General features: G+C 42.1%; 1 protein-coding gene across 1 annotated transcript in view; it reads left to right on the plus strand.

The window, feature by feature from the left end:
* Positions 1–1314: 1314 nt before the first annotated feature.
* COG2 (component of oligomeric golgi complex 2) overlaps positions 1315–23196 on the plus strand; it is a gene marked incomplete at its 5' end in the record, with an annotated part of 124154 nt that continues 102272 nt past the window's right edge. The window contains 6 exons of the mRNA XM_018573383.1: positions 1315–1412; positions 5921–6029; positions 10393–10572; positions 15004–15128; positions 20663–20789; positions 22676–22815. Of these exons, the coding sequence (XP_018428885.1) occupies positions 1315–1412; positions 5921–6029; positions 10393–10572; positions 15004–15128; positions 20663–20789; positions 22676–22815 (779 nt within the window). The remainder of the gene's footprint in view (positions 1413–5920; positions 6030–10392; positions 10573–15003; positions 15129–20662; positions 20790–22675; positions 22816–23196) is intronic.

Here is a 23196-nt window from a genome sequence, read left to right on the forward strand (position 1 = left end):
ACTACTCGCCCGGCGCCCAAAACTGCATGTCCCGGGCGTCGGGTGATAGGAATTCCACACCCCTGATATCCTCAGTGTCCTCAGCTGACAGGTCCTCCGTTTTGAACCCTTAAAGGAGTCCTCCCTCAGAGATCTTACTCCAAAAACAATTTTTCTGATGGCTATAAATTCGGCTCATAGGATAAGTGAGCTTCGAGCTCTATCTATCGGAGCCATTTTTGTTAGTTTTTTTTTAGGATCGTATAATACTTAAGACAGATCCTGCCTTTTTGCCAAAGGTATCTTCTACCTTCCACAGGTCGCAGGAAATTATCCTGCCTACTTTTTGTGCTAATCCTGCTAATGTTAAAGAATTATCATTTAGCTGTTTAGATGTTAGACGTTGACTTCTACATTACCTTCAGGTATCTAAGGAATTTAGAAAATAAGATGCATTGTTTGTGCTATATTCTGGTAAATCCACAGGTAAGGAAGCTTCTAAATCCTCCTTAGCCAGGTGGCTAAAACAAGCTATTGTGGAAGAACACTGTTCTGATAATGACTTCTCCTTCCTTTTTATAAATGCACATTCAACTAGAGCCTTAGCAACTTTTTGGCCTGAAACAGCTAGTGCTACCCCGGAACAAATTTGCAAATCTGCCACCTGGTCAAGCTTCTCAACCTTCGTACAACATTATCGCTTGCATCACAATTCTGCAGGTGATCAAGTGTTTGGTTGTAAGGTACTTCAAGCTGTGGTCCCACCCAAAAATTGGGTTGTTCTTTATCTTCTCGTGATCCTGTCCTGGAAGATGTTAATGGGAAATCCAGAGTTAGAACTTACTGTTAACTCTATTTCCTATAGTCTTCCAGGACAGCGGCTGTCCACCCATTAATGCTTGTTGTTTTTAAGTTTTTTTGGTGGTGTCTGTTTTTGCTTTTTTTTTTTTCTTCCAGTTCTGCCTTTGGTTGTCGTGATGACTGAGGGACTGGAGGAGATGTGGACCTTTTGAAGGTTAGTGGTGACGTGTTTCCTGTGATTTGGGGAGGAGATTCCATCTCATGATGCTGTCCTGGAAAGCTATTGGAAATAGAGTTACCGGTAAGTTCTAACTCTGCATTTCCCTTCCCACCATGCTGACAATGGTTTACTAGTTTTGTTCATATGATCAATTCTGTTTTAAAAAGAACCTGAGACTAGTTTACAATGTAACTGTACTTTTTGTTGACTGTTTTATTTCCCGCTCGCCTTTCTTGCGCTTCAGGTTTATTCCCTCCTGTTGGAGGGAATAAATGTTGGAATTCAAATACAGCTGACTTTTTTTTTTTTTCCAGATGTGTGTGTTGAGGATGATACGTGTAATTCATTCAGTTGAAAAAATTGAAAACATTTTGCTGTCCCAGAATTGCAAAACAAACACAGAGCTGAACAGGTGTGAGCCATATGCTTTCATTTTATATTTCCTTTTTTCTTATGTTTAGAGGGAAAGATGCATTGATGATTTTGACACAATATTTATGGTTAAAATGAAGCAGTGTCATTAGGGTGGAGTACCAGGTACCCAACAAAGCAGTCATTTGAACTGTAATTGGGTTTTTGTTTGTTTTTCACTTTTTCTACCAATTTTGCTTTTCTGAAAATGAATGCAAATAGATGGGCTACAAATATTCGAGTAGTTTTCTAAAGGGTCAGATATGGAGCAATCATTTTAGTTCTGAAGCAATTACTTTCACTTTTATAAGTATTTTCCCTAATAACCTTTTAGGTATTGATTTAAGATGAATTTACTATATATCTTGAAGAGAACAATTGTTTGACTTCAAAAAATAGATTAAAACCATTGAATTGAAAAGTTGGTTGCATTAAAAATTGGATTGAAATATTAGTTGCATAAAAATGACCATTACAATTTTGTACAGAATGCCCTGAGACTATAACTTCCTGATCATGTGATTGACCTACTGTTTTTGCCAGAAGTTTTCTCAAATTAAAAAGTTTTGAGTGAGAAAACTGTTGAAACAAAGTTGGAGTACACTATTATTTAAAGCTGAACACCAGGAATAAATATTTATGTATACTCACATTGGTCCAGCTTGGCCCGATGTAAGTATACATATTTTATACCTGGTTGGGCCATGGCTAGCTGCAGCTACTACAGAGCTTTACAGTTATCTGGGTCCTGTACTGTCCCTGTGCTGAGCAACTTCTCTGCTGTGAAAACAGAGTGGAATTTATCAAAACTGGAGCAGCTGTGCATGGCAACCACCAATCTGCATTTATCTTTCATTTTCAAATTTTAACTGAAGAGAGAAGCTGATTGGTTGCCATACACAGCTGCTCCAGTTTTGATAAATTCCCCTCAGAGAGTTGCTATCTCGGCACAGCGGCCATTCAGAGAACACCTAGAATTGTTATCAATAAATACTAGGGGTTCTCTGGACGAGGGGCAGTGCCATGATAGTCCAATCAGAGAATGCCTAGTATGCAATGATATGCACTTCATAAAAAGGTAAAATAGCAATTTATTCTTATCCCAGTTGATTCCAAATGTGCTAATGGTAGTCGCATTTATTTATTTAGTTTTGGATTGAGTTTTTGGAGTAGAGAAGGGTTAAAACTAGGGATGTCCCGATACCACTTTTTCAAGACCAAGTACTTCCCCTCATGTACTTGCAGATACCAATTACCGATACCTTTTCTTAAAGGGACAGGTGACATTTAAAAAAAAACACAATACAGACTAATGATTTTAGGCCAATTTCTTTAGGATTATTAAGAAATGTAATTTAAGACTGTTTTAGAACAATAAAACATTTGTATTTGCTTTCACACAGCTGTCGTGAAAAACTACAAATCCGATCATGCATCTGCCTCTGGGATCATTTGACCTATTCATGTTAGCAGGGGAGATATGTAACTCTATTACTGCAGTGTACTGGAAGTGTGTACTATGGATCATTTAACCTGGTAACACTTCCAGTACACTGCAGTAATAGAGTTACAATTCTCCCCTGCTAACATGAATCGGTTAAATGATCCATAGTAAGACTACATGGATCATGATTTAACCTATTGATGTTAGCAGGGGAGAAATTGTAACTCTATTGCTGTAGTGTAATGGATGTGTGTACTACATATACAGTACACACTTCCAGTACATTGTAGCAATAGATTTACAGCCAGCCTTGTCCCAGCTTCTCTCACTCACATTTCACTCACATTTCACTCCGATCCCTGTTGCCTTATGCTGTGCCTCACGCGGTGCCTCTTGTAGGCGGCGCTGGGCGGGATCGATGCATCACGTCTCGGTGCTCAGCTTGTGGGAGGCGCTCGCAATTCTGCCCTGCTAACATGAATAGGTGAAATCATGGGCCATAGTACATATACAGCACACACGTCCAGTACATAGTAGTCTGCAGCAATAGAATAACAATTCTCCCCTGCTAACATGAATAGGTTAAATGATCCGTAGTACAACTACATATTGTACTATGGATCTTTTAACTTATTCATATTAGCAGGGGAGAATTGTAAATCTATTGCTGCAGTGTACTGAACGTGTGTAACGTACATGTACTATGTACTACATATGGCGTGCACTGCAGAAATAGATTTACAATTATCCTCAGCTAACATGAATGGGTTAAATGATCTATAGTACATAACATGTAGTTGTACTATGGATCTTTTAACCTATTAATATTAGCAGAGGATAATTGTAAATCTATTACTGCAGTGTATTGGAAATGTGTACTGTATATATGTACTACATATAGCGTACATTTTTCCCCTGCTAACATGAACGGATCATTTAACCCATAGTACAACTACATGTTATGTACTATGGATCATTTAGTCCATTCATATTAGGGGATCATTATAAATCTATTGCTGCAGTGTACTCTATATGTAGCACATATAGAGTACATACTGCTAATACACTGCAGACAATAGATTAACAATTATCCTCTGCTAATAATAGGGACCCCAGGCCCTCACTTACTGCTCGATGATGGCTGGTACCTCACGATGTGCCTCGCTGGTGAGGTCGTAGTCGGCGCTGTGCGGGAGAGCAACGGGGAGTCAACACTGGTCCGGTGGGAGGAGCTCCAGGTGGGGTCCTAATTAGCTGGCCGGCGACTGCCCAGAGGTGCAGCGCATGTCAAGCTCCACCTGGAGCTCCTCCCACCGGACCAGCGCTGACTCGCCGCTGTTCCCCGGCACAGCAGCCTGAACGTAAAAAAAAAGTGCAAGCATCGGCGCTATGTATTGGGGCATTTTGACAAGTACAAGTACTTGTCAAAATGTAGAGCCAGAGGAAATCTCACCGCTCCAATTAGCGAGCATCAGGACTCCTCAGGTGCTGGTCTAATAGGTGTCTCTCCACCTTGGAATGCAGCAGTATACGAACAGACCGCACTATCCAGAGAATTCATATACCGCAGACTTTATTATAATTCACAGCAAATCCACTATATCCGTGAATAAAAGTGTATAAAGCAACAAATGCCAGCACTGCACACCCCCAACCAAATACAACCTTGTCAAAATGCCCTGTATCGGTTCTGATTCCGATGCAAGTATCGCGACATCCCTAGTTTAAACCCCTGCTAATTTTTTTTTGTCTGTTTCATTGGGGAAACTTCCCTTAACTTCCCTTAACTTCCTGTCTCAGAAATGCAACTGGATGTTAGAGGGGTTGAAGGGTGTTAGTCATTTTATTTATTTAGATAGAGAAAGCAGCCCAGGGATTTGCTGAACAGGAAGTGCTCTGTTCATTCAGGGAATAGCATGTTTATTATCTTTTTGTTATAGATGAACAGTAAGTGCTCTGTACAGAGTGCTTCCTATCCATTTTCAAAATGAGGATATAGTAAACATTTACTCTCTATTCTGTTATGAACGAACACTGGAGTGATCATTACTGATCATTCCTGTTTTTTGTTTTTTTTATTTAGGGAATAAATCATTGGTAAATATGACAGATATTTACTAATCCTCTGCTTGCCATCCTGAATCCTCTGTCTGCTTCTCAATCCTCCCTGCTACGGTGCAGCGAGAACAGCGGACACAGAAGGGAGCAGATTGTTGGTACCCAGGGGGCATGTTCAGTGACTAGGGCAGAGAGGTAGTAGCATAGGGCAGGTGGGTAGAGAGAATCAGTGGCTGTGATCATTGGCTTGTCAGCCGCAGATGGCAGCTATTCATTTACTCAAAAGTCCAGGGGACCCTCCTGTTATCTGTCTGTGACTATGAGCTTATAGCCGAAGGTAGAATGCAGCTGATGTAAAGCATATTGACCTGGTGGAAGTGGTTCTGTTCTACCATATGTCAGCGGCAGGGAAAGGGTTAAAACCACTTTAAGCACAGATGATTACCCATTGATCTGCCAGAAATATAGTGTGCTCCTAACTTTCTCTATGAGCTAACAAAATGGTGCCTTTTCTATACTGAAATCCCAAGCAGTGCTGTCAGTCCTGCCTGCTGGACTATGGAACTCCTTCTTCCAAACTCCTCTCTGTTCCTCCCAGCAAGCATGCATACACTCCACGACCTTAAACTATAATGGAAACATGTCAGAAGAGAAGTATGGAGGCTGTCATTACTCATAATTTTTATTTTTTTTAAAAGATGGTTGCCTAGCTGGCATGCTTTTAACTCTTTTAAATTAATTACCTTGATTAAGTAAGTAGATAAAGGCTTTTCTCTGACTTGAGCAGCAAACATGTTTGGGATCAGTGACTCAATGAAAAACATTTAAGCCAGTGCGTCAGTATAACTGTCAAGTATCTAGCATTTTCAGGAGGACCTCAGCAGTCGCAGTCCCTGTATTTGTCATGACTCCAAAAAGGCAATTCAGTTCTCTTTTTAATTAATAATTAATTGTATTCTAAGCATACAGGCTGCATCTATAATTGTGGTTATTTTTATTTTTCTTAGCACATTGCTAACTGGGCAGATCCTGGAAAGAATAGCAACAGAATTTAACCAGCTGCAGTTTCATGCAGTGCAGAGCAAAGGCATGCCTCTTTTGGACACAGTGAGACCAGTAAGTATACCGTTATTTGTTTCATAGATGAAAACCTTTTATATCAGTAAATCCAGAATCTTCTTCTAATCCATATTGCATATACAGTTAGAAAATTTAGAAGCCTCAGGTGTTGTTACCACCCAGTATGACATTAGTGTGTGTGTTAAACAGGATGAGCATAGACCACAGAGGCAACTTGTCACTATAGACCCATGGAAGCTACCATAGGTGACTTGCTTTTTAAGATGCAGACTCTTTGCTTCCCTCTCTAATGATTCACTGACTTGGCGCAACTATGGTAGACAATGGTTCTCACTGGTTGTGTGCTTTATCCATGGCTGTGACTCACAAAGCAGTAAAGCCACAATGACAGGCCTGGAGCTTGCACCCCTCTTACTCTCTCTAAGCTAAGCCAAGTGGGCTAATTTACACAGTGAGGCTGTGCTGGGCTTTCTAATTACGCAGCCCATCATACTTCTCTATCCCCATATCCTAGGAGGATGCATGTCTTTTCTGCAGCTCTGCTTTTTTCTTTTTTTGCTATTACTAGAGCTGCAACAACGAGTCGATTAAAATCGATAATGAGAATAGTTGTCAACTATTCCCATCATCAATTAGTTGATTTTTCGATTAGTTGCTGGCAGCGGAGGTATGAGGGGGTTGCAGCTGGGGATTTCAGAGTCACTGGCTGCAGTCTCTTCTCCCTGCTGGTGCTGGCTGCAACGGTTTGTGTCCCCTTCACAGACCTTGTAGCCGGCATGAGAGGGGAGAAGACACTGTGGCCGGTGACTCTGAAATCCCCCAGCACTTCCGGGCGAGTAGTTTTTTTGTACATTTAGCCGTGCTCCGGACAAGCAGAGCTAAATGTATAGCATGGAGCTGCCGCTCGTTTTTATACAAGTGATCTGATCAATCAACAGAGGAGGACATGATGGAGAACATTCGCCTTCAGTTCCCTCCTCTGCTGATTGACAGCAGGCAGTGGGCGGGTGCCATAGCCAGCCTGCAATTGCAATTTCAAATATCCAAAATTAGGCTGGTTATTGCTCCCAGCCACTGCCTGCTGTATTTACATGCAGCTTCCTTAGCAGCTGAATCCAGTGAAGTGGAAAGGTGACACTAGGGGTCACCTCGTCGGTTCCGCCCCCCTGCAATGCCCCATAGTTCTCCTTTTTAATCTGCACCTCTGGGGTTCACGAAGGAGTAGACACCAGCCCTATTGTGCTCTTGTGGTATACCTATTGTGGGATACCTATTGTGGGATATTTAAATTGCCTGCTGTTGATGCAACAGTCAGCATGGGCTCTGTTGTACTTTCTATCCTTGACTGTCCAGACGTTACAACAGTTTGGATGGATTCTAAACCTTCAGAACTTGGCTCAGAAACTGACTCATTGTTTAGAGTATCTGGATCTAGTCATGGAGGCAGCTCAAACCAAAGTGTTTGTTTCACAGGAGTAACTTCAGACTTTCAGATTTGAGTTCTCCAGTCCAGAAGTTGTCTGACTATCCGCTTTTTCATGAGTCTTGGTCCTGATGGTCGCCTTCTCTGAGGCAGTCACAATTAACCAGTTTTGCTCCAGAACTCTACAACAGAACATCCAGTCGTTGTGAGACAAGTCCGGTAACTCCCTTTATTCCCCCCCCTTCCTAATTTGTTTGATACCAAAGACCAGGTTGTCCCTGGCTTGGTGGTTCAGGAATCCAGCTCTGGAATCAGGTCTCCTCCTCCTCCTCCTCATCCATCATCCATCATCATCCTCACTGGGCACCCTTTCGGTGCAGGGGATGTGGTAATCAGAGGAGCAAGTCCCCTTCAGAGGGAGAGTGGAGGGTCATCATCGCTCCTCCAATCACAGAATGCATTGTATTCTTTGAGAAAAATGCAAGGCATTTTGTTAATGGTCAGGTAGCGAGGAAAGACAGCGATGTGATGGGAGTACTTCACTGCTCGCATCTCTCACTCCCCACAGAAGCCGAGTGCACACGGTTTGCAGGTTTGGGTTGACATCTAGCCACATGCAGCTGTGTCCTCTCATGGGAATGTACAGGCGGCTGTACGCAATTACATGCTGCACATGTCTCTGCACGGGCGTGCACACTGTACGGATGTGCGCCCATGTAAATGAGGCATAAAGGTGCAGTAACGCAATCAAACCTTGATCAGTGACAGCTATGTCCCCCAGTGTGTAACTGCACCAAATCTAACAAAGTAAAATTAGTGGATTAGAATACTTTTAGACCCCCACCCTTTTGGAGAGTCCTGAGGACATCCAGGCTTGTAATCTTCTCTCACTGATCTCGGAAGGAGTGTAGGGCAGGAGGAAGTGTAAAGCATCATAAAGGAGCCACTGCAGACAGTAGCTTTGTTCTGTGCACAGTATCTGACTGCATAGGGAAAGTTAGTTGCAGCATGAAACTACTGAAGCTGATGCATGAGTTTGCTACGAAAATGGGCTTGGTTGATGTGTTAATTCAGTCAAAGATGCTTCAAGTTTGATGAGCTTTTCCTGACACAGTTGTACTTTAAAGATTAATTTTAGTTTTGTTGAAAAAACAATTCCCCTCTAGGTAAACTACATGCATTGCAAGAATTTGTTTAAAAACTGTGCACAGATTTATAACCATGTGTGTTCTGAGAAACGTGCTTCTTGTTTCACTATGTCATTTTTTAAAAACTGGTTTAAGAATGGCAGGGTCATTATAACCACTTGGTGCAAGCTCACTGGTGTCATTTGAAATGTTGCAGTGTCTGTATCCTTTTACACATGGCTGAACCCTTAAGCTGGCCATACACTGATCGAATTTTGTCCTGCTGACCGAAATTCGACCACTGTATAACCTTGTCGACACCCCTCCATTCAACAAAAGTCAGTTTTTCAATTGACTTTTGTCGAAGGAGCTGGTATGAAAATTCTTGGCCAATCAGCGGTAGTCACGTTTCAGGTATTCTGACAGTGGCACACCTACTGCTGTCAGAATACAATAGCCTGGTGGAAGGATGCAGGAAAGTGGAATTTATTGGTTTTTCTTCTAAGAAGTATTTGTATCTTTATGTGCCAAGTGACAGAATAAAAACATTTGCAAGACTTAATGTGAATACATGTGTCTATGTACCTTTTAACTGCCAGTTCCATCTGCACAAATGTGAATTTGAGCTCTCATGCATGTCTACTTCAGCAGAAGTGAATCAGCTTTCCCTAATCAAATATTCCAAAGGCTTTGTTGTGAATCTGTATGTTGTAGTAAAATAAGCAAAAAAAAAAGACTTAAAGTGATAGTCAAGTCAAATTTTTTTCCCATGTCAGCACTTACCTTAAATGATGTCTCTTAATCCGATCTTCTTTCCCGATGTTTTCATCTGTCCCTCCAGCGGTGTGGCGGCTCTCCGATCCAGCGCTGACTCCTCTGAGCTTGCAGGCACTAGCTGTCCCACGTTGTCTGCATGCGGGTGCACGCGTCCATAGACTTACCTTGCCTCTCTTCTCGTCTCCCGGCCGAAAATCCGAAATGTGCATGCGCCCGCCCCAAGATGCTTTGCGGCCGCCCGAGCAGTTTTGGGTTTCGGACGGGAGCACGCGGTGAAGACGGGGTAAGTTTAAACCGCTGTTGAAGTTTTTGCATACATCTACTGCTTGCTAGCAGGTCTTATAGGACCCTATGTATGATATCTATGCTTAAAGGAGAACTATGAGGTGAGAGTTATTTTTACCAAACCTCATAGTTTGAGCCGATGTGTGACAATGAAACTGTCACACGTCGGCTCAATAGATCGGGAAGTGAGCAAACACATACTGTCGCTCGCTCACTTCTCGATCATGTCCCTGCAGAGAGCCGTAATTGTCACTCACGGCTCCCTGCAGGGATTCCACCGCTCCGATCCTCCCGCGCTGACTGGAGGAACGGATGGGAGAGGCGGCACGCACAGCTGGCTCTACCTAATAGATAGGCAGAGCCAGCTGTTTATCACTCAGCTGGTTGGATCTCGACAGTAATGTCAGGATCTGTCCTGGCTGTGGCGGTCTCCATATACTGTGAGCTGTAGCTCGGGGATTACTGAGCTTTGGGTCATGGGAGGACGCTATGTCCTCCCGTGACCCTTAGGAGAACTATGGGGAAAAGCACTGACCCCATAGTTCTCTAAGGCAAAATTCTTATTGTCCATAGCAGTCAATTCAATTAAAGCTCTTATTTATCATAGTATTTGGATACTGTTGGGTATTTCCTGCTCTTTCTTTGCTTTAACTTCAGGAAAATATAAATAGTTTATGGTAAGTAATTTCCACAGCTCATTTTTAAAACCATGTCCTGCATTTTGATTAGATGCGTTACACTTAAAATATAATAATTTGATGACGGCAGTTTTTTTTCTATTTTATAGCGTATTGCTGGAATAACAGCAATGTTACAGAGCTCCTTGGAAAGTCTCCTTTTGGAAGGACTTCAGACCTCAAATGTGGATATAATTCGTCACTGTTTGCGGACATATGCTACAATTGACAAAACAAAAGATGCAGAAGCTCTTGTTGGACAGATTTTGGTAAAACCGTACATTGATGAGGTAGGCCTGTATCCAGCCCATAATACAACAGTATGGTTTATAACTGCACAAAGTCATTAAAAATTATATATATATCAGTAAAGGCCACAGGATCAGCAGTTATTCTATGATTGGGTTATAAATCTGCCTTCAGGAGGTTTAGACACTGAAAAACAATTAAGCCAGTCCTCATATAAGCCTTGCCTCCAACCATCATGCCTTAGTTATTTACTAGTGTCCTAGGAGGTTCAAAGCTTTTTCCTCAGCTCTGCTGGAGAAAAACTTTGCCTATTTTTTTCCAGTTTTCTTTCTCTTCTACCAGCATTCATGGCACTTTTGTTGATGTTTTTTTTCTTTTCAATCAAGACATATATGCTTGCACTGTCTCCCAGAATCAATTTAACTTCTGCGCTCCCTGGAATGTGAACGCTTCCAGATATTAGTGTATTGCATTATCTATCCACAGAGCACTCATCAGGTTCAGAGCCACGGCACTACCTTTGGTGTGATCCTGTCTGTCACTCTGTGAGTTGTCACATGGTTGGGCCAAAACACTTGGGATGTCCTTTTAGGCACTGGGCACTACCTATGGCATTTTCCAGACCTTCGCGTACTGTTAGCTGCAGAGCCCTCTCCAGTTTTAGAGCAGTAGTACAGCCTCTGGTGTAACCAAGTCTCGGAGGACTCACTGTGTAAGTAGACCTCTAAAATTGGTAGTTGAGCACTTAGTTCTGCATCATTGTGTCTTTCAGACCTGTGTGCACCAGTCAGTTAGCCGCTGAGCAGTCTCCAGTTTCAGAGCAGTGGTACAGCCTCTGATGTCACCCAGTCTCTGTTTTCTTCTTATGCAAGTATGTCTTTATAAAAGTTGGCTATATAGCCTGATATTGTAGCATGTAAGCACTTAGCTTTGCATTATGGTCCATACAGTCTTGTGTATACTGCGCCAGTTAGTTGCAGAGTGCTCTCCAGTTTCAGAGCAGTGGAGAAGCCTCTGGTGTAACCCAGTTTCTGTTTAATTCCTATGCAGTTATACCTATGTAAAAATATATTACATAGCCCAATATGTGGTAATTGAGCACTGATAGTGCATAGTTACATAGTATTTGTGGTTGAATAAAGACACAGGTCCATCAAGTTCAACCTTTGTGTGTCTGTGTGTTGTGCATGCATGTGTGAATGAGTCCCTGTGTGGTCTAGTTTTTTTAAGAGTACCCATACCCTTGTTATGGTCTCTGAAGACGGTATCTAATTGACTTTTTAATGAATCACTATTCTCTGATACCAGTGCTTGTGGCAGAGAGTTCCAAAATGTAACCACTCTCACTGAAAAGCCCCCTACGCTCTTTGTGGTTAAATCTTTTCTCCACCAATTTTAAGTGGTGGCCTCTAGTTTTTGTCAGGGAGTTTACAGTAAAAAGTTTACTGCTGATGTTGCCATCGCCACTGAACATTTTCTACAAGAAAATTATGTCCCCTCTTTATCTCCTCACTTCCAGCGTGAACAAAGTTTAAATTTAGCAACCTTGTCTCACAGCTCTGATCCTCCAGCCCCTTAGTTAGTTTTGTTGCCCTTCTCTGGACACTCTCTCTAGCTCAAGGACATACTTTCTGTGGATTGGTGAACAAAATTGAACCGCATACTCAAGACGAGGCCGAACCCGTGATTTATAAAGTGGCACAATGATTGCTTTGGCTCTACAGTACGTTCCTTTTTTAATGCATGACAGTATTCTGTTAGCTTTGTTTGACGCATGCTGCTGTTGAGTCTGTGGTCGACTGAGCCCCAAATCTTTTTCCATTTCGGACTTCCCCAGTGGAGTACCCAATAATATGTATTCTGCTTGCCTATTTTTAAGCCCAAAATGCTGTACTTTACATTTTTAAACATTAACCAACACAGATGATAAAATAATGTTTGGCTTGAAAACCGCTTCAAACCCTAAAACAATTTTATATAGTTTCTGAAAGCAGAGGCCCTGTAGAATAAATAAATGCTAGTTGCAATTTTTTTATGTCTCACAGTATTTGCGGTATTTATCAAACCAGTATTGTTAGGGTAATATACACTAAAATAAATTTTAGTGCACAGAAACAGAATATAATACCCATTTTTTTGGTAAAATATAAAAGATAGGGTCATGTCAGGTAAATTAGATATAAAAAATGTCAAGCCTTAAAATTTGTGTTCGCCCGTGAAGCTGCAAAAAACTTCAATACCCAAAATGTACCATAGGGGACAATTTAAAAGCTTTTACCGCTCATTAGTTTAGTGCTAACACTGATTTAATGGCTCTAGAATTATTGCTCTCATGCTGACGTTCGTGGCAATATATAACATGTGTAGCGCAATTTTTGTTTTTGGACGTAGGCGCACCGTCGCGTGTTTGCGTATATATGTGCGTGCACGTGGAGGGCAGGGGACTTTAACCCCTTCACGACCAGTGACTTGCATAGTACGTCACTGACATCGGGCCCGTTTAAACATTTTAGCCGCCGGGGACTGTCGCCAGATCGCTTCTCTGGGCCGGTAAACTGCCCCTCCTACGGGCCGGGACAGGCATCTCAGGTGTCGGCGGGAAGCTGGGGAGATCATCGGCGAACGTCCTCCCTGCACTATGGGGTCGGAAGCGATGCAGATTATATCACTTCCGGTCCCACAGCTGTCACTGCTGGGCTCCTGAAGCCCAGCAATAAGCGATTGAAGTGCGATCTGCACTGTGCACCGTGCTGTCATCTGCTAGGAATAGTGCATGCACTCCTTGTTCCTTTCCTGCTCTTCAGCTCAGAAGGAACCATTCCCTGCAGCTAACGCTGTTAAAGAGCATTGTGTATCACTGCTCATTTCCACTGTCTGTCTACAGTGTCCTGGTCACTTCCAGCTGCCTACCATCCTCACCAGCTCCTGCTTTCTGAATTTGTGCATATGCATGGCCATGCCTCACTCGGGGTTAGTTGCTTATCACCAACTAGCGTAACATATTTTTATAGAGATTTTCAGAGGACAGTCCTGCTGCAGTGGGTAACAATTCCATTCTCCCCTTCTCTTTCAGGGAGCAGATTACCCATATTCTTAGAGGAATCCAATGCCTGTAGTATGGATTCTGGGACCCTGTTTCTATGGGATCATCCTTATCGGCAGCTTCTATAACTCAGCTGACTAAGCTTAAAATCCCTAGGCTTCTTATTTCCAATTCTGATTTTATTTCCGTTTGTGTGACAGACAAGGATGGTTTTGCACTAAGGTAGACCCTAGTTCTGATCTCCCAGAGAACCCTTTAACCCTATCATGATGTCTGATTCAGAGCCTTTACAGTTCATTTCTGTGGAGAAACTAGGGATGCACCGAAACATTTCTGCCAAAGATGGCACTTTTGGCTAATTGCCAGAAATTTTACAGTGCCCATATTTCTTCCCTGTTAAAATGCAGCCAAAGCCTAAAGGGCCCAGTTACACCATATCCAGTGCATTTCGGCATGATTCATGGCCGGAACGCACTGGATTGCATAGATCAAGCCGGGCCACGTTCTGGGGCGGGAGGGGGCGTGGTGGTGCCATTCATGTCAATGGCACCGCAGACAAGCAGTGTGATCGCCTGCACCAGAACAGGAGGTACAGGTATGCCCTCCGTTCTAGTGCAGTGAGATCGAAAAAATTGTATATGCAGCATTTTTTTCCGATCACACTGCATCAGAACGGAGGGCATTCCTGTACCTCGCGTTCTGGTGCGGGTGATTGACATAAATGGCACCACACGCCCCCTCCCGCACCAGAACGTGGCCCAAGCTTGATTTCTGCGATCCAGTGTGTTCCAGCCATGAATCATACCAGAACACACTGGATATGGTGCGACTGGGCCCTTAGGTGTAAATTGCCACAGCTTTAATATATTTGCTGTTTGAGGGCTTGTTCAAACCATATATAGCGTTTTCCAGCGCGGTTAGCTGCTGGAATGCACTGTATCGCATGCCAGCCGCCATCCTGCTTTCGGAGGCGGGAGGGGGCTTGGTGGTGCATTGAAGTCAATGGCACCCCAACCACGCCCCCCGCCCACAGTGTGATCGGCCGCACCAGAATGCGTGGCACAACAATGCCTGCGTTTCGGTCCAGTGCGATCCGAACAAATGCTGCATGCACTATTTGTTCAGATTGCACTTCACCAGAATGCAGGCATTGATGTGCCACGCGTTCTGGTGCGGATGATCAAGCGTGGCTGGGGTGCCATTGACTTGAATGCACCCCTATGCCCCCTCCTGCCCCTGAATGCAGGAAGCCGGCCGGGGATGCGATTCAGTGTGTTCAAGCAGCTAACCGCACAGGAACACGCTGTATATGGTGTGAACAAGCCCTTACAGTCCTAAATGCCTACAGCATAGTAAGTTTACATGTATTTGATACTGAATAAACATGCAACCACTCAAAAAAAATTAAAGCTTTTATTAATATTTACAGGTTATAGTGGAGCAGTATGTGCAGTCCCATCCCAACGGATTACAGGTTATGTATAATAAACTTCTGGAGTTTGTTCCTCATCATTGTCGACTTCTGAGGGAGGTGACAGGTGGAGCCATTTCAAGGTAAATTTTTAAGTAAATTTTATGAAACGCAAACATACAGTATTTGGTTTTGCATGATTATTTAAATGTAATTATTTGTTCTTTGTGCCCTGGCATTTGCATGGACCATCACCTAAAGCTGAGTGCACACCTGGCATACCCTTATTACAGGGTGAAACTTTTTACTAAGATAATCACATACATAGGGTGGTTAAATTGAGCATGGCCCATGGCATGCGAATTAGATAGAACTGAGTTACATAGTATTTGAGGCTGAATAAAGACACGGGTCCATCAAGTTCAACACATTGCGTGTATGCATGTTACTCTGGATGTGTATGCTTGCGTATGAGTCCCCTCGTGTGGCTGGGGCAAATTCCCTCCCAGTCAGATATATGGTCCAAAACCCACAGATTTGCGGGGACACTTTGCTAAAAGGGGCCGCACAACCAGTCATCCATGGTATATTCGGACCCCTATTACCAAAAATGATCCCCCTAGGGATTCCCTATTCCATAGACCCAGAGGTCCCAAAAAGCCTGTTTTCCATGATCGGACTCCGGTTATAGAAGGTCGGGCGGGAAAAAGGTCAGAGATCTACATCCATCAGAAAGAGGGACTAGCACAGAATTCTTATTCTATGGAATCTAGATCCCGAAACCTTTCTACCATTCTTTCACAAAATTCTGTAGTTGAAGATTCATCCATACCTTTCCAGAGTCATCTTCATCCCCAGGGTACAAAACAAGGGGAAGGTCTAGTAGAATGGGAAAGAGTTGGAACTAAACCGAAACACAATGGTCCAGCAGCCTCTAATACATTAGAGGGGGGAGTGAACGATATTCACCCAAATATTAATTTTTTGTCGGATCCCAGGACACCAAAAGTGAAAATAAAAAGAACACCCGGGAGAGAAGGAGAGGATGCAGAGCAGGACAACAGGTTAAACAAAAAAGGAAGAACAAGCTTTTAACTATCACAACCAGCACCACTTATAGTACCATTAAGATTTTTAACCTTTCAAGTCATTTACTTCAGCAGAGTGAGATTGCCATCCTCCAAAAAGGGTTAAGCTTTGCCCCATCATCTGGGCCCAATGATTTTGAGTTATTTATAGATTTGCACAGGTTTACTAGGAAATTGACGCTACATCGCCATTTTCTTATTAAAGATGAAAAAAACCCCCCCCTACACTGGTTAATAATTGTCCAGAGATCGAAACTACATTTGAAGACCCAAATCTGGCCCTTTTGGGGGAACTATGCGATGGTGAGGAGTTTAATCTAGAGGCCGCCAATTGTTATGACCCAGATATTTCCCACACACATTTTAGGCCCAAATCTTGAGTCCAGAAGAAGTGAAAGCGTTACAAGATCTCAGGAAAAATCACGATTTGGTAATAAAACAAGCAGATAAGGGAGGATGCCTGGTAATTCAGGACCGCAAAGACTATGTAAGAGAGGCACACAGACTGTTGTCCACTTATGTCAAACTAGCTAGTGATCCCACAATCGAATATAAGGGACAACTCAATATCCTACTTAAGGAAGCTAAGGACACTGGTGTACTCTCCATATCAATTTCAGTTCCTATCCGTTGGTCACCCTTGTGTACCGTATTTCTATCATATACCTAAAAACCACAAAAATCCAACTTTGCCCCCGGGCAGGCCGATTATAGCTGGCATGGATAGTCTTACGTACAATCTGGCCAGCTATATTGACTATTTTCTCCAACCGTCATGGCATGGAGGGAACACCAATATATTTGGACAAATAATCCATTTGGCAAGCACCTTGTCCTGTTTGCTCGTTACATCGACAATATTATTATTATTATTTGGGAAGGTACCGAGACCACCTTATTGGAATTTGTAGAGTATTGTAGAAAAAATCCCTTCCAACTGGATTTTACATATGTGGTAGATAAGAACCTTCTAGTATTCCTTGATTTGGAGTTAAGTGTGGATCCAAGAGGGGAAATAGTTTCAAAGACGCAATTTAAGCCTTCTGCAGGTAACTCCTACTTACATGCAAGAAGTAGCCATCACCCCAGATGGATAAAAAAATGTACCAGACGGGCAATTTTGAAGACTTAGAAGGACCTGTACCCAGGATTCAGATTATGCCAAACAAGGAGAGATCTTGAAGGAAAAATTCCGTGATAAGGGGTATAATCAAAGTGTCATCAATGAGGCTTTTGAAAAACACCTAGTGCCCCCTCCCCTAAAAAAGACCAATAATAAGAAAAAGAATGATACCACTTCTAAATACCAAACCAGTTTTTGCACCCAATAAAATAATGCACAGAGACTCTAAGGTGGGCTGTGGAGGGTCCCTTTCCCTGCACACATGCTGCTCCTCTTACCTGCAGCTCCCCAGCCTGCTTTCAGGACATGCCTCTTCTTCCTCCAGCCACCGAAGCATCTTGCTGGAGCCTCCGCTGGCCGGGGCCGTGTCTCCCATGGTCCCATCTTCTGTGCCCCATCCACTCGCCCCACGCAATTTTCACTCGCCAATTGCGAGGGGGCGAGTGGAAATTTTGAGCCCTGCTTTACACTATGGAGGCGCTCTGTTTTTGTTTTTTATTGTAATTATTATCAGAGTCTGTTTATGTCTGATGTTTTAAGGGATAGCTTTATTTACATGCCTGCTTCATGTCTTTCTAACCATAAATTCTGCTCAAACGAAGTGCCCTCTGATCTGCACTTTGAATAACCCCCCTTTCTCCAACTTTCTCTTCTCACCTCTGCAGGCAGGCAAATGCACTATTTTAGCAGGCCACCATCCCAAATAAAGCCACTGCAGATCATTGCTGTCGCCACAGAGGAGGTTACAAAAGCTTTTCTCTGACACCCTCCTCACCACTTGCCTCCTGGACCCAGTTCCCTCAACACTACTTCGGTCACCTTCTTACTCTATCCTACACTCTTACTCACATTTTTAATCTTTCACTCTCTACTGGCATCTTTCCCTCCCCTCTAAAACATGCACTAGTCACTCCAATACCCAAGAAAGCCTCACTGGACCCTACCAACCTCAACAATCTCAGACCAATCTCCTTACTCCCATTCATCTCCAAACTCCTAGAACGCCTTATGTACATCCGCCTTAGCCTCCACCTCGCTGATAACTTTCTGGACCCCTTACAGTCCGGCTTTTGCCCTCTACACCCCACTGAAACCGCCCTCCTAATACTCACTAATTACTAACAGCTAAAAACAATGGCCACTACTCCTTACTCTTGCTATTAGACTTTTCTGCTGCTTTTGACAGTGTTGACCACCTGCTCCTCCTCAAAAAAAAACTGTATAGGTGTTGTTCAAGCTGTTTGAGTATATCTATCTGCCACTTATGCATGCCACAAGACAGATTATCTTATCATTTTGTATGGGCCTCATTTTGATGTGGCTCAGACAGATTGTGCAAGCTTATAGCCTCGGGTATCAGGCCACTCCCCCCCCCCTTTTCATGTCTGATTTCACTAGGGTTGTGAGTACTTGTTGGTATTTCAGCATCAGGCCTCTGTCTGCCATATTTTAAAGGCTGCCACCTGGTCTTTCCACATTTTTCAAGTTTTACCAGGTCCGTGCACAAAAATAATTATTTTCTGACAATCTAAAAGATAAAACTGTATTGAGTTGTTAAAGAACAAATATTTGCAAATTTGTAATTGCGCTTTTTTGCGAACCGGTAAAAAAAAAATGAAGGTACGCAAAACTGTAAATAAGTGACATATGTTAAAAATTGTTTTTACGCTGTGTTGGTGTTTGTGTTGTGATAAAATGATACAGGCCTATATTTAATTAGGAGCCGCTGTCATCCGAAAACTCACAGGATGACAACAGCTCCGATCAGAACACCGCTCGGCCATCCTGGATTGCGCACCCCCCGCCGGCCAATTTTCATTGGATCCCCGCTGTCACAGACCCTTCAAGTCTTGCAAGCCGCTGATGAGCGCTATTAATTCGAAGGGGACAGTCCGGGGAACAGTTCTAGTATAAGCTCATGGTCACTAAAGCGATCATGAGCTTATAGCAGAACTGTAAATGACAGGTCCGTACGGTATAAGTCCTTGGCCAGCCGGGAACACTTTTGTTCCTCCGTATGCCATGCGTCCTTGGCAGGGAAAGGGTTAAGTGCCCACCTCCCCCCAAAAAAGGGGAATTAACCTGTTTAATGTGGGGGAAGACCTAATAGAAAGGTACTTTTTTTATTTTCTTTATTCCTGGAGTTCTTCTTTAAACCTGACCAGTTTGCATGTGTCTGCTGATTCAATGCATCATTCAATATAATGTTACCACCGGCATGTTTCATCTTGGTGCAGAACAGTCTCAGGGTGATAACAGATGAATTTCCGATACTTCACTAATGCTAAAAAGTTTGGTTTTGTACGTATCAGACCAAAGTCCCCAATGTTTCCTGTGTCTCCCAGATATCTTTTTAGCAGAGATCAATAAGAATTTGATATGGTTTTTTTTTAAGCAAATGTTTTGTTCTCATACTTTCCTAAAGCTTAGATTATTGAAACCTTCGTGTGAACTGCAGATCTTTTTCAGCTGTTTCAGAGTTACTGTTTGCTTCTCTTACTGATGCCTTTCTTTTACAGTAATTATGTTTTGGTAGATTGCTTCCTCTAGGCCAGGGGTAGCCAAACTCTGGCCCTCCAGCTGTGGTGGAACTACAAATCCCATGAGGCATTGCAAGATTCTCACAGCCACAGACATGACTCCCCGAGAGATGCATCATGGGATTTGTAGTTTCACCACAGCTGGAGGGCCAGAGTTTGGCTAACCCTGCTCTAGGCTGTGGTTTTGACTACAGGGTGTATTTATACCTCCAACTTTTAGATTGACACTGCATTATGGCCACTAAATGGACCTGAGGAGCATTTGGAAATTCCTATGCTCCTTGGCTCCAACAATTCAAATACTGGAGCCTCAATGTGCAGCAAAGTCTTTTATTTGACAGTTAAGTGACTGGGGGTGGTACCTAAAGGTCCTGTGTACCAAAGAATTCTACTGGGATAAACTTTATGGCTGATATAGGTTAGACTAATGCTAGCATAACGACCAATATTGTTACTCTAACGTGTATCCAAAGCCAAGGAATGGTTAAAAACCCTTTTCAGTTTTTTGGGCTGTTTGCTGTACTTTTAGAAAAATTTTCCTTCAGTTCTTCTTTGAAGAGATTTTCACTTATTTCCATATGAGGGGAAATTCCTTCCCAGACAGCCGTCAATGCAACAGGTGCCCCCATTAAAAGATTTTCCCTTACCTCTTCTTCTGGTGGTGGCTATTAAAAAAAAATGTTTTTCCCCATTTCTCTCTTCACCAGGCAAATGGGGTGAATCCTCCAAGCAGGGAAACAGACCATTAAAAAAATATGACGGGTTTCAGCTCTTCTCCAGCCAAAAAAAAATAAATTGTAATTCTAGATGTTTTTTCTGCTAGATGATGAAACACCCTTAGAATATGTGTCAGAATGTGTGAAACTTTACAAACTTGAGCAAATTAAGTATTCCCTTGTTTTGGTGTTTTGTTTTTTTTTTGTTAGTGAAAAAGCTGATATGGTACCGGGATATGACTTCTTAGTCAATTCTGTTTGGCCAGAAATTGCACGTGGATTAGAGGGAAAGTTGCCATCGCTATTTAACCCAGGAAATCCTGAAATATTTCATCAGGTATTTTTTACTTGCTCACAGCTTATATCTAAGGCTTTAACTTTTGAATATGTGACGGAATGGAAAAATAATAAAACAGTGTACACGATCAATCAGTAAACAGTATGTCATGTTTGCAGAGAAACCTTTATTTTCTGGTAATTGGCCAAAAGTATTGCAAAACCTTTAAACATTTAAGTAACTCGGTTTAAAAATAAATAAATACACACACACACACACACACCCCTCAGCTCAGCTTCATTTTAGTTGCTTTAAGGAAATGGTGCATTAATGTTGACAAGGGAACAGAAACGCAATGTTTACAGGACTGTACTGATCCCAACTTCCTTACTTATATACCCTGGGGAACTAGTATTAGTTGCAGCACAGACATGTCATCTAAGGCTAGTGGAATCGTAATTATGTTCTATTATTATGTTTCTACATTGGCTGTGATCTATGGATCCTTTTTTCTTTTTTTCTGAATCAAGTATGTTACACTCTTATGGTCCTGCCTACATATAATATTAATCTACATAGACAGACAGTAAATCATGTAGGTATTGGAACAACTTATAAACTGGCGAATGCTATGGGCATGCACTTTTCCCCCTGAAATATTTTCAATCTAGACATAGCTCTATTTAATAATCTGTTGTTCTTTGAGAGTTTTTGTTCAATTTACTGGGGGCCACAATCTGGCATTTGTTTTGTTTTTTAAAAAACGTATTCTGACTGTTGTCCTTTTGAAATACGTGCCTTGGGAAAAGAAAGCACCTTTCTACATATAAAAGTTATTCGTCAATGCAGAATGTAGAGAATGTGCTGCCTCTAAATTCAAAACTGCAGGTGTTATTCAAGCTCAACAGCACAATTAGAAGATTGTACAGTATATACACAAGACCTAACTCTCCAACAAAAGCTAAGTAACCTGGTATGAACAGTCAAGTGTAGAGAATACAAAGAAATGTACACCAGGGAGGCAAAACAACCCATGAACATAGGGGAGCAAGCTCTGAAGGTCATAACTCAGCAGTCTTCCTACAACTTAAGGAGGAATATTCTTTCATGAATGGTGAGGTGCATATTTTGAAAAGAAAGGACAACTGGTTTACAAAAAGCATGAAAGAGGCAAACTGAATATGAGTAACTCCTCCTAGCTATTCAATAGCTTCATGAATTATGCTCTCAAATGGCCATTATGCATTGGTATGATCATGAGATCATTAAAGTGACAGTAAACTCAGGAGTTGAATCTTAAAAATGCATTCAAGTACCCCAACTGTTAACACAAATCTGCCTTATTTGTGCATCACTCAGCTGTAGATCCTCAAATCATGTCTGAATTTCTGCTGTCGCTGACCTTCCTTCTGCAGGGTGGTAACTTTTGTTCCCCATGGTCCCTGTGTATGTTGTAAAGTAGTCACCACTGCAAGCTCCAACCTTTTTGTTTCCTTATTAACATCACTTATCTTACCTTAATTGTGATTGTTAAAAAAAAAATCCCGCTTCTATCGCCAATTAATCAACAAAGGGAATGTGGCTGCCATCTAGTGGATTATTGTGCACCCCACAGAGTACATAAATAGTATAAAGTCCTGTATTGATGGTAAATTTCTTTTGCTTTTGATTCTGCTTGCATATCAAATGGGTTTGAAAGGCTTCTGACATCATTCACAGGTTTTTGATTTGGTGCATTTTACTTGCAATTGACCTCTTCCTGCTTTCTGACCCCTTTTTAATTTTGTGTCTGTTTTTATTATTTTAGTACAGAGAGTTTGATTTAAAATTTGATAAAGTGTTTGTAAACCCAGTTACTAAAATCTCATATAAGGTTTAACATGTTAATGTAATGTTGTTTGTTTCACATCTACACAACTTTTTTTTTTCCTCCTATATTTCCCCAGAAATACACTGTTAGCATGGATTTTCTGAGGAATTTTGAACGCCAATGTGGGTCCCAAGCAAGTGTGAAGAGGTTGCGTGCTCATGCCTCTTACCACAGTTTTAACAACAGATGGAATTTGCCTGTGTACTTCCAGATAAGGTAAACGCAGGGTTTATTTGGCTTTGACATGGTAAATCTGTTTCTACTTTGTATTCTGAAGATTTCCCTCAGCCAACACTTTCTTTTGGTGGCTTGGAATCCTGATTTGTGATCCCTGCTGTCATTTAGGTTATAAACCTGGCCTGTCATCTGGGTTTGATTGTTAATTATTAGCCCCTTGCTCAAACCTTAGCTTGTGTCATTTATTCTGAGTGCTGAATACAAGGTTAAGTTGGTAATTTGTAGGGATAACCTAAACTGGCCATTTTAATGAAATATGTTAATTTGTTAACTGAACTTTACTGATTATGGTATACTATGTGGACACCTGATCATTACACATATAAGAGCTTGGACGTTCCATTCCAAAACCTGGGCATT

The sequence above is a fragment of the Nanorana parkeri genome, unplaced genomic scaffold (genome assembly GCF_000935625.1).
Source record: "Nanorana parkeri isolate BGI_ZX_2015 unplaced genomic scaffold, ASM93562v1 scaffold2356, whole genome shotgun sequence".
Lineage (NCBI taxonomy): Eukaryota > Metazoa > Chordata > Amphibia > Anura > Dicroglossidae > Nanorana > Nanorana parkeri.